Here is a 13,838-nt window from a genome sequence, read left to right as displayed (position 1 = left end):
TCAATATCTCAGTTCTCGCGTCGCTTTCTTTTGAGTTGAGTAGCAGGCATTTTTTCCCCCATTTGTTATGCCTAGTTTTCTTAGAGAATTTTAAGTAAGTGATTAAATTGTTTTTGTTGAAAGAGCTTAGGAGTGTTTCCGTTAGTTCATTTGTTATTTTTAGAAGTGTTTAGAAAGATAAGAGCAAGGTGATGTACACATGAGCCACCAACAACTCTCATTTAATAAGCTTACAAGAGTGATTAATATAGAATGTGACCATGTACCACACGTACTCATTTTCTTAACACCGTGACTAATTAAATTAGTTACGCAAAAGCGTGATCTAGCAAACAGAATTATGGAAGAGGGGAGTGTCATGTGGCGGCTCACCTCGTCCGTCTTTCGTTCATATACCTTTCTCCTGCCTTTTCTTTAGCTAAAAAGTATATTTCCATGCTTTTTGCTCGTGTTCATCCAACGGGTCGAAGTATGATTCGGATGCCTGCTTCGCCACTGCCCCGTCACTCCACGAAATGTTAACATCATTTGATTTTGATGTCTGCTTAACCCTTTTGCTGAAGGAGTTAGTTTTTTTTCCGGGATTGTTGAAGGAGTTAGTTACTATGTGTAATGTATCAAGGGTTTACTCTATTCTTTTTATAGAAAATGTTAATCCTAACTAAACATAATTGTGTTACAGTTATTTTCATTTCCCCCTTTTGTTAAGTTTTTTCTTCATATTTCCTCTCCCTGCATAAACACGGTATGGGTCAACTATGTTGTTCAAATTTATAATTCTTACCGGTCAGGAGAACCTTTATCCAAACGATTTGAGATAGCTTCTTGCCGATTCTCCATTAACATGAGTCAGCGATGAGTCATCTGATTAGAGATTGATGATGTTTCAGAGATACTGATGTGCCCTTCGGTTGATATAATAAAATGCATTGTATAGTTGTATAGTTGAGCTTTCACTAAAGAACTTTGTTACTATACGTATATTATCTTGTTTCTTGGATGCCATAGATTCTTATTTAATACTGGTTTATACTTGTACTTGCTTTTTATCCGAGAGAAAATAATTAGTATGTAATACGGGGCAAATGATATAGGCTCATACCTAATATCCATCGATTTGACTTGTAATCACAACTATCTAGCTCACTGTCAAATCGGTACTTTTGATCATGGGTGGATGGCGTACGGCCATCTCTTGACTAAGTATCATAGGAGTTGCTTGGCTTTCAAGCACGAGCTACATATTATTCAATTGCCATTCAATTGCCCAGTTGCCATATTAATTATTTGCCTTTTATGTGTACTATATATGTTACAAAATAATTTCTTTGATCACTTAAACATGCATTAGAAGCTGTATAGCTGGATTCAATTGGAACGCATGCTGATGGATATCACTCATTGTATGTTAGCTATTCTTACCGCATTAGTCCGAGATTTCAATGGGAGAATTATCTTCTTCAAGATTAATAACAATCCATGGAATGTCATGGTATCGTAGTGGGAGAGGCGATTGAAACTCACGCCAAATATTACAAGGATTGAAACTCATGCCAAATATTACCATTTGCAAAATGTTATTTTCTCATGTACTAGCTAATATGGTTGTGTTTGCTCCCGGTTCCTTCCACGAATATCGAAACATCTTATATGTGCATCATGTCAACAACTATCATGAGTGTCACGACAAAGAAAAGCTCGACGTCACTACAGTCTCGCAGTTGTCATCCATTATTGTTTTCACAACCGTTGAGTATAGCATGTGCACACTATTCCCCTCCCACTCGAAAATCGTATGTTCTGAAGACTGTCTTCCATGAAAGAAAAGTCCAGCTCGTTGCAAAGTACAAGATTAATCACAATATATGCAATGCCATGGCATTATAGTGGGAGATGTGATTGTCTTCTGTAAAATTACGTTAAATATTACCATTCTGTATAATGCTATTTTCTCATGTATCGGCTAATATGATTGAGTTTGCTCTTGGCTCCTTACACGAAAGTCAAATCATCTTTTGTGTACGCCATGTCAACAACTGTAGAGAACTATCTAAGGCCCTGTTTGCTTCGGCTGTGGATTTCTAAAAGCAGCTGTGAAAAATCTGCTGTGAAAAAACAGCTGTGGAAAATCTGATGTGAAAAAAATGTAGGTCATTTGACAAACCAGCTGATACAACTTTTTCAGATTTTGGCTCGCAGCGGAATCAGATTTTGGAAAGCATATCCTGAGCTGCTTCCGTTTTTTGTTCAGATTTTGGCAGCGGATTTCTGAAATCGGATTCTGCTAGGTTCGTCCTTTGGTTCAGATTCTGCTGCGCGGTAGCGGAATCCGTCGATAAAAGCTGAACCAAACAAGGCCTAAGTGTGACAACAAATAAAAGCCCAATGTCACTACGGTCTCGCAGCTGGCATGCATTATTGATTCCACCACTATCGAGTATAACATGTACACGCCATCTACCTCATCGCACTCTTGAGAGTTGTGAGGTCTGAAGGCTTGCGAAGTCACCATATCTCTCCATTGCCAACAATGCACCGTCCTCTGTGGAAGAAAATTCCAGCTCATTGTGAGACACTCGAGATGTCAAGCTAAGACTTTGACCCTATGGTGAACGGCGCATAATCAAGGGACTAAGCACCAGACCAGTCTTGTGGTTTTTAACTGCTATCAAAACCAAATCATGGTTGGTGTTTGCTTCCAGTTCTTTCCACAAAAGTAAAAACATCTTCTCTTGTACGTCATGCCACGACGGTCAACAACTATCCTAAGGGCCATGACAAAGAAAAGTCGGATGTCACTACAGTCTTGCAGCTGTCGTTCATTATTGATTCAACAACCACCAAGTATAGCATGCACACCCCATCTACCTCATCCCACTCTCGGGATTCGTGAGGTCCGAAGACCAAAGAAGTCACCGCATCTTCTTGTTGCCAACAACAACCGTCCACCATGGAAGAAAATTCTAGCCCATTGCGAGACACTCGAGACGTCAAGCTAAGACTTTGACCCTTTAGTGAATGACACTTAATCACCGGTACGAAGCACCGGACCAATCTTGTGGTTTTTAAGCGCTAACAACATGAGACCAACTAAATGTGTTGGTATTTGCTCTTAGTACAAAAAAGAAACACCTCATGTTACTACGGTCTTGCGGCTGGCGTTCACTATTGCTTTCACAACCGCCAAGTATAACGCATACACACCATCCACCGCTCTCCCACTCTCAGGAGTCATGAGGTCCAAAGACTAATGGAGTCACCACATCTTCTCATTGCCAACAACACGCCGACAACATAGAAAAAAAATTCTAACTCATTGTGAGACACTCGAGATGTCAAGCCAAGACTTTGACCCTTTAGTGAATGACGTATAATCACCGGTACTAAGCACCAGACCAGTCTCGTGGTTTTAACCTGGTAAGAATAGGAATAGTGGATCAACTAAATGTGTTGGTGTTTGCTCTTAGTTCCTTCCCCAAAAGTCAAACATCTTCTCTTGTACTTCATGCCAACAATTGTCAACAACTATCCTAAGGGTCGCAACAAAGAAAAGCCCGATGTAGAGTCTCGTGGCTGGCGTTCATTATAGATTCCACGACCATCGAGTATAACACATACACGTCATCTAACTCATCCCACTCCCGGGAGTCACGAGGTTCGAAGACTGACGAAGTCACCGTATCTTCCCGTTGCCAACAACACGCCGTCCACGATGGAAGAAAACTTCAGCTCATTGTGAGACACTTTGATACGTCAAGCCAAGACTTTGACCCTTTAATGAACGACACATAATCACCGATACTAAGCACCCGATCAATCTCGTGGTTTTAACTGCTAACGGTTGGGGAACGCAGTAGTTTCAAAAAATTTCCTACGCCATCTAGGTGATGCATAGCAACGAGAGGGGAGAGTGTTGTCCACGTACCCGCGTAGACCGTAAGCGGAAGCGTGACAATGCGGTTGATGTAGTCGTACGTCTTCACGATCCGACCGATCCTAGCACCGAAGGTATGGCACCTCCGCGACCTGCACACGTTCAGCTCGGTGACGTCCCACGAACTCTAGATCCAGCTGAGGTCGAGGGAGAGTTTCGTCAGCACGACGGTGTGATGACGGTGATAATGAAGTTACCGACGTAGGGCTTCTCCTAAGCTCTACAACGATATGACCAAGATGGAAATCTGTGGAGGGGGACACCACACATGGCTAAACAATCAACTTGTGTGTCTATGGGGTGCCCCCCTCCCCCGTATATAAAGGAGTGGAGGAGGGGAGGGCTGGCCCTCTATGGCGCGCCCCAAGGGGGGAGTCCTACTCTTGGTGGGAGTAGGATTCCCCCTTCCCTTATTGGAGTAGGAGAGAAAGGAAGGGGGAGAGAGAGGGAAGGAAGGGGGGCCATCCCCCCACCCAATTCGGATTGGGCTAGGGGGGCGCGCCCTCCACCTTGGCCGCCTCCTCCTCTCTCCCACTAAGGCCCATACACTCCCCGGGGGGTTCCGGTAACCCCCCGGTACTCCGGTAAATGTCCGAACTCACCCGAAACCATTCCGATGTCCAAACATAGCCTTCCAATATATCGATCTTCATGTCTTGACCATTTCGAGACTCCTCGTCATGTCCGTGATCATATCCGAGACTCCAAACTACCTTCGGTACATCAAAACACATAAACTCATAATATCGATCGTCACCGAACGTTAAGCGTGCGGACCCTACGGGTTCGAGAACTATGTAGACATGACCGAGACTCATCTTTGGTCAATAACCAATAGCGGAACCTGGATGCTCATATTGGTTCCTACATATTCTATGAAGATCTTTATCGGTCAAACCGCATAACAACATACGTTGTTCCCTTTGTCATCGGTATGTTAATTGCCCGAGATTCGATCGTTGGTATCTCAATACCTAGTTCAATCTCGTTACCGGCAAGTCTCTCTACTCGCTCCGTAATGCAACATCCCGTAACTAACTCATTAGTCACATTGCTTGCAAGGCTTATAGTGATATACATTACCGAGAGGGCCCAGAGATACCTCTCCGATACACGGAGTGACAAATCCTAATCTCGATCTATGCCAACTCAACAAACACCATCGGAGACACCTGTAGAGCATCTTTATAGTCACCCAGTTACGTTGTGACGTTTGATAGCACACTACGTGTTCCTCCGATATTCGGGAGTTGCATAATCTCATAGTCATAGGAACATATATAAGTTATGGAGAAAGCAATAGCAGTAAACTAAACGATCAAAGTGCTAAGCTAACGGATGGGTCAAGTCAATCACATCATTCTCTAATGATGTGATCCCGTTCACAAATGACAACTCTTGTCCATGGCTAGGAAACTTAACCATCTTTGATTAACGAGCTAGTCAAGTAGAGGCATACTAGTGACACTCATTTTATCTATGTATTCACACACGTACTAAGTTTTCGGTTAATACAATTCTAGCATGAATAATAAACATTTATCATGATATAAGGAAATATAAATAACAACTTTATTATTGCCTTTAGGGCATATTTCCTTCACTAACAACATCGGATCAACTTAAAATGTATTAGTGTTTGCTCTTAGTTCCTTCCACAAAAGTCAAAACATTTTCTCTTGTACGTCATGCCAACAACTCTTAACAACTATCCTAAAGGTCACGACAAAGAAAATCCCAATGTCACTACGGTGTCGCAGCTCACATTCATTATTGATTCCACAACCGTCAAGTATAGCATGCGCATGCCATCTACGTCATCCCACTCTCGGGAGTCGTGAGGGCTGGAGACTGACTCAGTCACCACATCTTCCCGTTGCCAACAACGCGCCATTTACCATGGGGAAAAATCGTGCTCATTGTGAGACACTCGAAGGCGTCAAGCCAAGACTTTTGGCTCTTTAGTGAATTACGCATAATCACCGATAAGCACTGGACCAATATCGTGGTTTATAACCGCGAACAACACGAGATCAACTAATATGGTTGTGTTTGCTCTTGGTTCCTTTCACGAAAGCCAAAACATTTTCTATGTGCATCATATGCCAACAACTGTAAACAACTATCCTAAGGGTCACCACAAAGAAAAGCCTTTCACAACCGCCGAGTAAGCGCATACACGCCATCCGCTGCTCTCCCATTCTCGGGAGTTGTGAGGTCTGAAGATTGACGGCGTCTCCACAACTTTTTGTTGCCAACAACGCGTCGTCCATCATGGAAGAAAATTCTAGCTCATTGTGAGACACTGGAGATGTCAAAGCCAAGACTTTGACCCTTGAGCGAACGACACATAATCATAGGTAAGCGCAGGACTGATATCGTGGTTTTTAACCGCGAACAACACGAGATCAACTAATATGGTTGTGTTTGCTCTTGGTTCCTTTCACGAAAGTCAAAACATCTACTATGTGCATCATGCCAACAACTGTTAGCAACTATTTAAAGTGTCACGACAAAGAAAACCCCGACGTTACTAAGGTCTTGCAGCTGGCATTCATTATTGCTTTCACAACCACTAAGTAAACACATACACGCCGTCCGCCGCTCTCCCACTCTCGGGAGTTGTAAGGTCTAAAGACTGATGGAGTCCCCACAACTTCCTGTTGCCAACAACGCGTCGTCCATCATTGAAGAAAATTTTAGCACATTGTGAGGCACTCGAGATGTCAAAGCCAAGACTTTGACCCTTGAGTGAACAATGATAATCACCGATACTGAGCACCTGACCGATCTCATGTTTTTAACCGCAAAGAACACCGGATCAACCTATATGGTTGTGCTTGCTCTCGGTTCCTTCCATGAAAGTCAGAAACATCTTCTACGCGCATCGTGCCAACAACTGTCAACAACTATCCGACGTTACCACGGCCTCGCAGCTATCATTCATTACCGCTTTCCCAACTGCCAAGTATAGCGCATACACGACATCCGCCGCCCACCCACTCTCGGGAGTCGCGAGGTCCGAAGACCGACGAAGTCACCCCACCTTCCCCTTGTCCGCCATGCAAGAAAATCCAGCTCATCGCGAAGCACCCGAGACACCAAGCCAAAAGACTTTGACCCTTTGGCGAACGGCGCATAACCACCGCTGTTAACCTTCAGAAATCCAAAGCAACAACAACCTGACTTTCAACCGCCAACAACCCCGCAAAACCGTAAAATATTCATGTTAATATTTTTACCGCCATATTATCCAGAAGAATGCTCACACTTCCTCTTGACCAGGATAGGATAAGACTCGGAGGCGATTTTTTTTCACCCTCTTGACCAGGATAGGGTAAGACTCGGAGGCGATTTTTTTTCACCCTCTTGACCAGGGAGGGAGGTGAAACGGAACAGAGCGGTAGCCCAAAGACCCCGCAAATCACGGAACTGCCACTCCGGCCCTCCACGTCACCTCCTACACTCTAACTCCATCCTCTTCCTCTCCCCAGTCCCGGCCTCCCTCTCCTCTCCTCTCCTCCCCGCCTATAAAACCCGCCGCTCCCCGCACCTGCGCTCCTCTCCGCTCTCCCTTCCCTCCCTCGCTCTCGCACTACCTAATCCTCCGCTGAAGGTGGGGGAACGGAACGGAAAATAACCGGTCTTGCGCGCGTCCTGATCTCGCCGGCGGAGATGGTGGTGGCGGCGGCGATCCTGCCGGAGCTGGCCACGCAGCTGGTGGTGCCGGTGGCGGCGGCGGTCGGCATCGCGTTCGCGGTGCTGCAGTGGGTGCTCGTCTCCAAGGTCAAGGTCGCCCCCGAGCCGCGCGGTGAGGGCGGGTCGGCCGGAGGAGGAGCCGGCGCCGGGGGCAAGGACGGCGCCAGCGAGTACCTCATCGAGGAGGAGGAGGGCCTCAACGACCACAACGTCGTCCTCAAGTGCGCCGAGATCCAGACCGCCATCTCCGAAGGTGAGCCACGCCCGCCCACACACACACAGATGGTTCGGCTCGGCGGCCGTAGCTGGTAGTAGTAGTTCGCGCTCCGGTCGGCGGCGGCCGTGGATCGATCCGACTTCCGAGGCTGGGTGGGTAGGTAGATCTCGGCCATTTCGGCGGTGGCTCTGGCCTTCCGAGCGCGCAGGAACCGGGCGCCAGGAGTAGTTTCTCTGCCGGTTTGACTGCTTTCTGTTCGCTTGCGGCGTGAACCCGTCAGAGACTTTTCCCGTCTGAATCCGCCGCGGCGCGTAGCGTGTAGCATCATAATCCAGCATAATACTGGTGTGTTCTGCAGCGGTAATTTCATATTTTGATGTGTCGTGTAGCGGTAATTTCATATTTTTGGTGTGTTCTGTAGCAGTAATTTGTTCATATTTTGATACATGGATTCGTAATTCTGTACTGTTTTACCGAGTCTTACTGTTGTTTCTGAATTTGTTCTGTGCTTGGTTATGTACTTGTACCAACTGTTAAAGTATTAGTCCTGCGCTTTAGGTGATCTATCTACTAGGAGTAGTAGCAGACATTATAATATCGATGTCCCCGCTTTGCGCAGCACGCGTTATAATAGCAGTTCTTGCTTCAGCGTGCGCTAATCGTGGTTAAATTAATTAACCATCCGTCGCTCCCGACAAGATTTTTCTTCCTGGAGATATTTCTTGTGGGAACGAGTGGGGATGCAGACCTGTGGGGATGGTTGACACTTGACAGTAAATCAGAAGTGTTTTTTCTTGGTTCAACTTAGGAAAAAAAACTAGTGGAAGTGATTTGTTCTTGCTTGAGAAGTGAGGTCCCCGGACCCAACAAAGCCCAGCAGCGACCACGCTGGCCTGCAGGGATAGATAGGATAAGCTAACCGCATGAAGAAGAGGACAAGTTATTGCAACCGTGGTCCTCCCAGCTGCCATCTTAGTAAGACACGGCGACAAATTTTCTGTGTACCTGCATTATAGCAGCAGGCTGTAGTTAGCTCCCGCACATGCATATTCATGCTTGTTAACTTGGAAGGAATCCTAGGAGCGCACATGGATGGGCCGGATCTTTGTGTCCTGTTGATGAGTGTTTTCATGCAAGGCAGTTGGGGAGGAATGTTAGGTGTTGCTGATTTCAGTGCTCTGTTTTTGCACAAGGCTCCTGGGTTGTTGTTAGCAGACTATATTCTTAATGATTAGTGATATATAAGTTTGTTTTAAGAGCTTGCCGGTGTAAAATAAAAATGAGGGATTGACAGGGTTAAATATAATCTACAATATGTGTCGGGTCGGTGTTTTTTTTGGATAAAAGCCGACAGATTGCTGTATGGCTGACAATACCTTGGATCTGATGAGTTGATGTGTGCCACAGTACATTGTCATTACTCCCACCTTTGGCATTTTGTATTTGCCTCGATGTTTTATTATTGATAAACTCCCTCCTGAAAATGTGTATCTACCTTTGTTCTATATGCATTTGTGATCTGAACACTCGTGCTCTCTTGTAAACAGGGGCAACCTCCTTCCTTTTCACTGAATACAAGTATGCCGGAGGGTTCATGACCGTTTTCGCGGTCCTGATCTTCGTCTTCCTTGGCTCCATCGAGGGGTTCAGCACAAAGAGTCAGCCTTGCCATTACAGCGTGGGCAAGACATGCAAGCCGGCTCTTGCTAATGCCGCGTTCAGCACAATTGCCTTTGTGCTGGGTGCGGTCACCTCTCTGGTGTCTGGTTTCCTTGGAATGAAGATCGCGACTTACGCGAATGCCAGGACAACTCTCGAGGCAAGGAAGGGTGTTGGGAAGGCGTTTATCGTTGCTTTCCGCTCTGGTGCTGTGATGGGCTTCCTTCTTGCTGCAAGTGGCCTTTTTGTTCTTTACGTCGCAATCAACTTGTTTGGGCTTTATTATGGCGATGACTGGGAGGGTCTTTTCGAGGCTATCACCGGTTATGGTCTTGGCGGTTCTTCCATGGCTCTTTTCGGCCGTGTAGGCGGTGGGATTTACACCAAAGCTGCTGATGTTGGTGCTGATCTTGTTGGGAAAGTAGAAAGGAACATCCCTGAAGACGACCCGAGGAACCCGGCCGTAAGTGTCCATCCTCTGTTGTTGAACAGACTATTAAAATTTTCATAGGTATTTTTTATCTACATGTGAGAATGACCATTCCTTCCTTCATGCAGGTCATTGCAGACAATGTTGGTGACAATGTTGGAGATATTGCTGGAATGGGTTCAGATCTCTTTGGTTCCTACGCCGAGTCATCTTGTGCTGCTCTTGTTGTTGCCTCAATCTCTTCCTTTGGAATCAACCGTGAATTCACTCCCATGATGTACCCACTCCTAATTAGCTCAGTGGGCATAATAGCCTGTTTGATAACAACTCTTTTTGCAACCGATTTCTTTGAGGTGAAGGAGGTAGATCAAATAGAGCCTGCCCTTAAAAAACAGCTTATTATCTCCACTGCCGTGATGACCGTTGGCATTGCACTAGTCAGTTGGTTAGGTCTCCCATATACCTTCACAATATTCAACTTTGGTGCCCAGAAGACGGTGCATAGCTGGTATTGCCATCTTTTCAATTCGAATTTATATAATTTTGTTCAGACCTTGCTCATTAAATTCATGATCTCACTTCACCTTAAATTTTACAGGCAACTATTTCTATGTGTGGCGGTTGGTCTCTGGGCTGGCCTAGTCATTGGATTTATCACAGAGTACTACACAAGCAATGCATACAGGTACTTGCAATTTTGGTCATATAATTAATAATGATTGTGATCTACGTCATGAGTTTCAAGTTCCTGACACTTCGACCCTTTCAGTCCTGTGCAGGATGTCGCTGATTCCTGCAGAACTGGAGCTGCAACCAATGTCATCTTTGGTCTTGCTCTGGGATACAAATCAGTTATTATCCCTATCTTTGCCATTGCCTTCAGTATTTTCCTCAGCTTCAGCCTTGCCGCGATGTATGGTGTTGCTGTGGCTGCTCTTGGAATGCTCAGCACAATTGCGACCGGTCTTGCCATTGATGCCTATGGCCCTATCAGTGACAACGCTGGAGGCATTGCTGAAATGGCTGGCATGAGCCACAGAATTCGTGAAAGAACTGATGCTCTGGATGCTGCAGGAAACACAACTGCTGCCATTGGAAAGGTACAATGCCTATCTTACCACTTCAATTTGCTAGCTGAATGACCTAGATCACATTCAAGGAACTACCAATCCATTGTAACTAAAATACTTTCTTCAGTTATAATTTCTTTCCACAAATTTCATGTCAGACTACTAAATTCTGTTTACCATAATTTTTTACCTGTAGGGATTCGCAATTGGCTCAGCTGCCTTGGTGTCCCTTGCTCTCTTCGGTGCTTTTGTGAGCCGTGCTGGGATCACAACTGTTGATGTTCTGACACCAAACGTTTTCATTGGCCTCCTTGTTGGCGCTATGCTCCCGTACTGGTTCTCTGCGATGACCATGAAGAGTGTTGGAAGCGCGGCTCTCAAGATGGTGGAGGAAGTGCGGAGGCAGTTCAACACGATCCCTGGGCTCATGGAGGGCACCGCCAAGCCTGACTATGCGACATGTGTGAAGATCTCCACCGATGCGTCCATCAAGGAGATGATCCCCCCGGGTGCTCTTGTCATGCTGACACCTCTTATCGTCGGGACCTTCTTCGGTGTTGAGACCCTCTCTGGTGTCCTTGCCGGTGCTCTGGTTTCTGGTGTTCAGGTTGGTGGAACATTCTGTTTTCAGGAGTATACTTAGCATTGTATTTTTGGAGCATGTTGCATTCATAACTATGTTGACGTTCCACTCAAAACTGTGTTGTTTTTATTCAGATTGCCATTTCAGCATCAAACACTGGTGGTGCCTGGGACAACGCGAAGAAATACATTGAGGCTGGCGCATCTGAGCACGCAAAGAGCCTGGGCCCAAAAGGCTCAGACTGCCACAAGGCTGCTGTGATCGGCGACACCATCGGGGACCCTCTCAAGGACACCTCGGGCCCCTCGCTCAACATCCTCATCAAGCTCATGGCGGTCGAGTCCCTTGTGTTCGCCCCCTTCTTCGCCACCTATGGAGGCATCCTCTTCAAGTATCTTTAGAGCGAGAAGATTGACTATCTAGTTTTGCCAGTGGGGAGCGTGCTACTTCATCTACATGTCATGGAGCTCCTTCAGATGATGGCCCTCTTGTGTTTTACATTCCGTTGTTCCTGGTCTTTCACCATCATGTTGAACTTGTCTAGTTTTTGTTCCGGTAGATGTAGTAGTGGTAGCAGAGGGTAGCGAAATGAATGGCCATTCGACAGGTTTGGACTAGAGTGTCTTGGGGGTTCTATTGTGCCTGTAGATGGATGATGATGATGATGACGATGATGATGAATCTTGTATGCACATTGCAGATTTCATGTTTTGAATTCAATGGGAGCTACTCTTATCATTTTGTGGGTGACTGGATGGATGCAATATGACTTTGTGCGGACTATGTTTTTGCGTCGAATTTCTTTCTTGAGGGAATGTTTTTGTGTTGAATTTCTCGGAAAGCATAAAAGTAGGGACGAGGGTAAACTGAGCTTATGTGAGCTCGAGTGAACAGTAAAATAATATATTTTTTCTTCAAATTTTCCCTCATGTTTTTCACGAATGTCATTTCGTGATGAAATTTTGCATTTTTTTTCTTTCTATTTTACTGTTCACCCGAGCTCACAAACGCTCGAGCTTAGAAAAGCACTTTCGTGAAAAGTAGCTGCTTCAGGGACTAGGATGGTACAATGTCTGGTCAGGGTCACTGGTGACTGGAGTAAAACAAAAGGACATGATTCAGAATCCATCTTGTTTCCCAGGGTCCTTAGTTAACTGGATCGTAATGTCATTTCAATGGCATCACCTAGTTAGTTGGGAATGAGAGCAACGTCTTAATGAAAAACACTGCACGAGTAAGACAATCAAGAAAAAGGTGTGCGAGGCGTGCATTTACACATGGAAAACTATACAGCCGACAACTGGCAGCAATGATTAGGCCATGCTTGGGTTGAGTGTGATTTTTGTCTACTTTGAGCGGAGGTATAGGAAATACCCCCAATCCAAGCATGCATGCCAAACAATCAATCACAACTCCAACACGGTACATCAAAACGGACACCTCAAATGTCCACGACACACGGGCCAAGCGAAATTGTTTGGACCTTCATGTCTTGAATTTTCAGTGGGAGTTACTCTTATCATTGTGTAGATGATTGGGTGGATGCAATGCAGACTTATTGTGGTCTATGTTTTTGTGTCAAATTGCTCCAATTGAGGTGTGGTGAACCCTCACTCGTGCGCATGGTCACCCATCCTGACACTACTCCAAGCTGAGCACGCTTAACTTTGGAGTTCTGTCCGAACGGGCTTCCGGAAAAGAAGGAATTCCTTATTAATATGAGTAGTCTATCATCCCTAATAAGCCAGGCCATCACACAGGGTCACTGATGACTGGAGTATAACAAAAGGATAAGCGTCAAAGCATGTGTTGTTTCCCAGGGTCAATGGAGTAAACAAAAGGATAGGCATCCGAGTATAGTTGTTTATCAGGATCCTTTAAGGCTTAACTGGATCGTAATGTCATTTCAAATTTTCAATAGCATCATCTAACAAGTTAGAAACCAAACAAAGTATGATATCAATATCTTCATCTCACATTAATAGCAGTTACTGCATCGAAAAAGCGTTATTAGAAAATCACTGCACAACTAAGATTATCAAGAAAAAACACTACATAACTAAGATAATCAAGAAAAAAGAGGTGTGCTTCTCAAAAAAGGAAAAATGTACCACGAATTTAACATGGAGAACCGGCAGCGATAATTAGGCCATGCTTAGATCAAGTGCAATTTTTATGTACTTTGAGGTGGAGCATATAGAAAACACTCCTTGTTCAAGTAGGCCGAGTTATCGAAAAGGCCACGT

At 45.2% G+C, this 13,838-nt stretch overlaps 1 protein-coding gene across 1 annotated transcript; it reads left to right on the top strand.

The window, feature by feature from the left end:
* The first annotated feature begins 7,477 nt into the window (after window positions 1-7,477).
* Window positions 7,478-12,330, top strand: LOC147961945 (pyrophosphate-energized vacuolar membrane proton pump-like). Its single transcript, XM_087536372.1, has 7 exons — window positions 7,478-7,886; window positions 9,398-9,972; window positions 10,068-10,447; window positions 10,538-10,624; window positions 10,709-11,039; window positions 11,206-11,616; window positions 11,727-12,330. Exons 1-7 carry the CDS (start codon window positions 7,610-7,612, stop codon window positions 11,991-11,993), a joined length of 2,328 nt encoding a protein of 775 aa, XP_087392498.1. The 5' UTR covers window positions 7,478-7,609; the 3' UTR covers window positions 11,994-12,330.
* The last annotated feature ends 1,508 nt before the right edge of the window (window positions 12,331-13,838 follow it).

Source organism: Triticum urartu, chromosome 7A (genome assembly GCF_056163025.1).
Source record: "Triticum urartu cultivar PI428250 chromosome 7A, HENAU_Tu73, whole genome shotgun sequence".
In the NCBI taxonomy this organism is placed as follows: Eukaryota; Viridiplantae; Streptophyta; class Magnoliopsida; order Poales; family Poaceae; genus Triticum; species Triticum urartu.
The sequence above is the reverse complement of the archived record's forward strand: the minus strand, read 5'-3'. Positions and strand labels throughout refer to the sequence as shown.

Coding starts and splice junctions, on each gene's coding strand:
- LOC147961945 (XM_087536372.1), top strand. CDS start 7,610: ATGGTGGTGGCGGCGGCGATCCTGCCGGAGCTGGCCACGCAGCTGGTG. Junction 7,887..9,397: donor CCAGACCGCCATCTCCGAAG/GTGAGCCACGCC, acceptor TCTTGTAAACAG/GGGCAACCTCCTTCCTTTTC. Junction 11,617..11,726: donor CTCTGGTTTCTGGTGTTCAG/GTTGGTGGAACA, acceptor GTTTTTATTCAG/ATTGCCATTTCAGCATCAAA.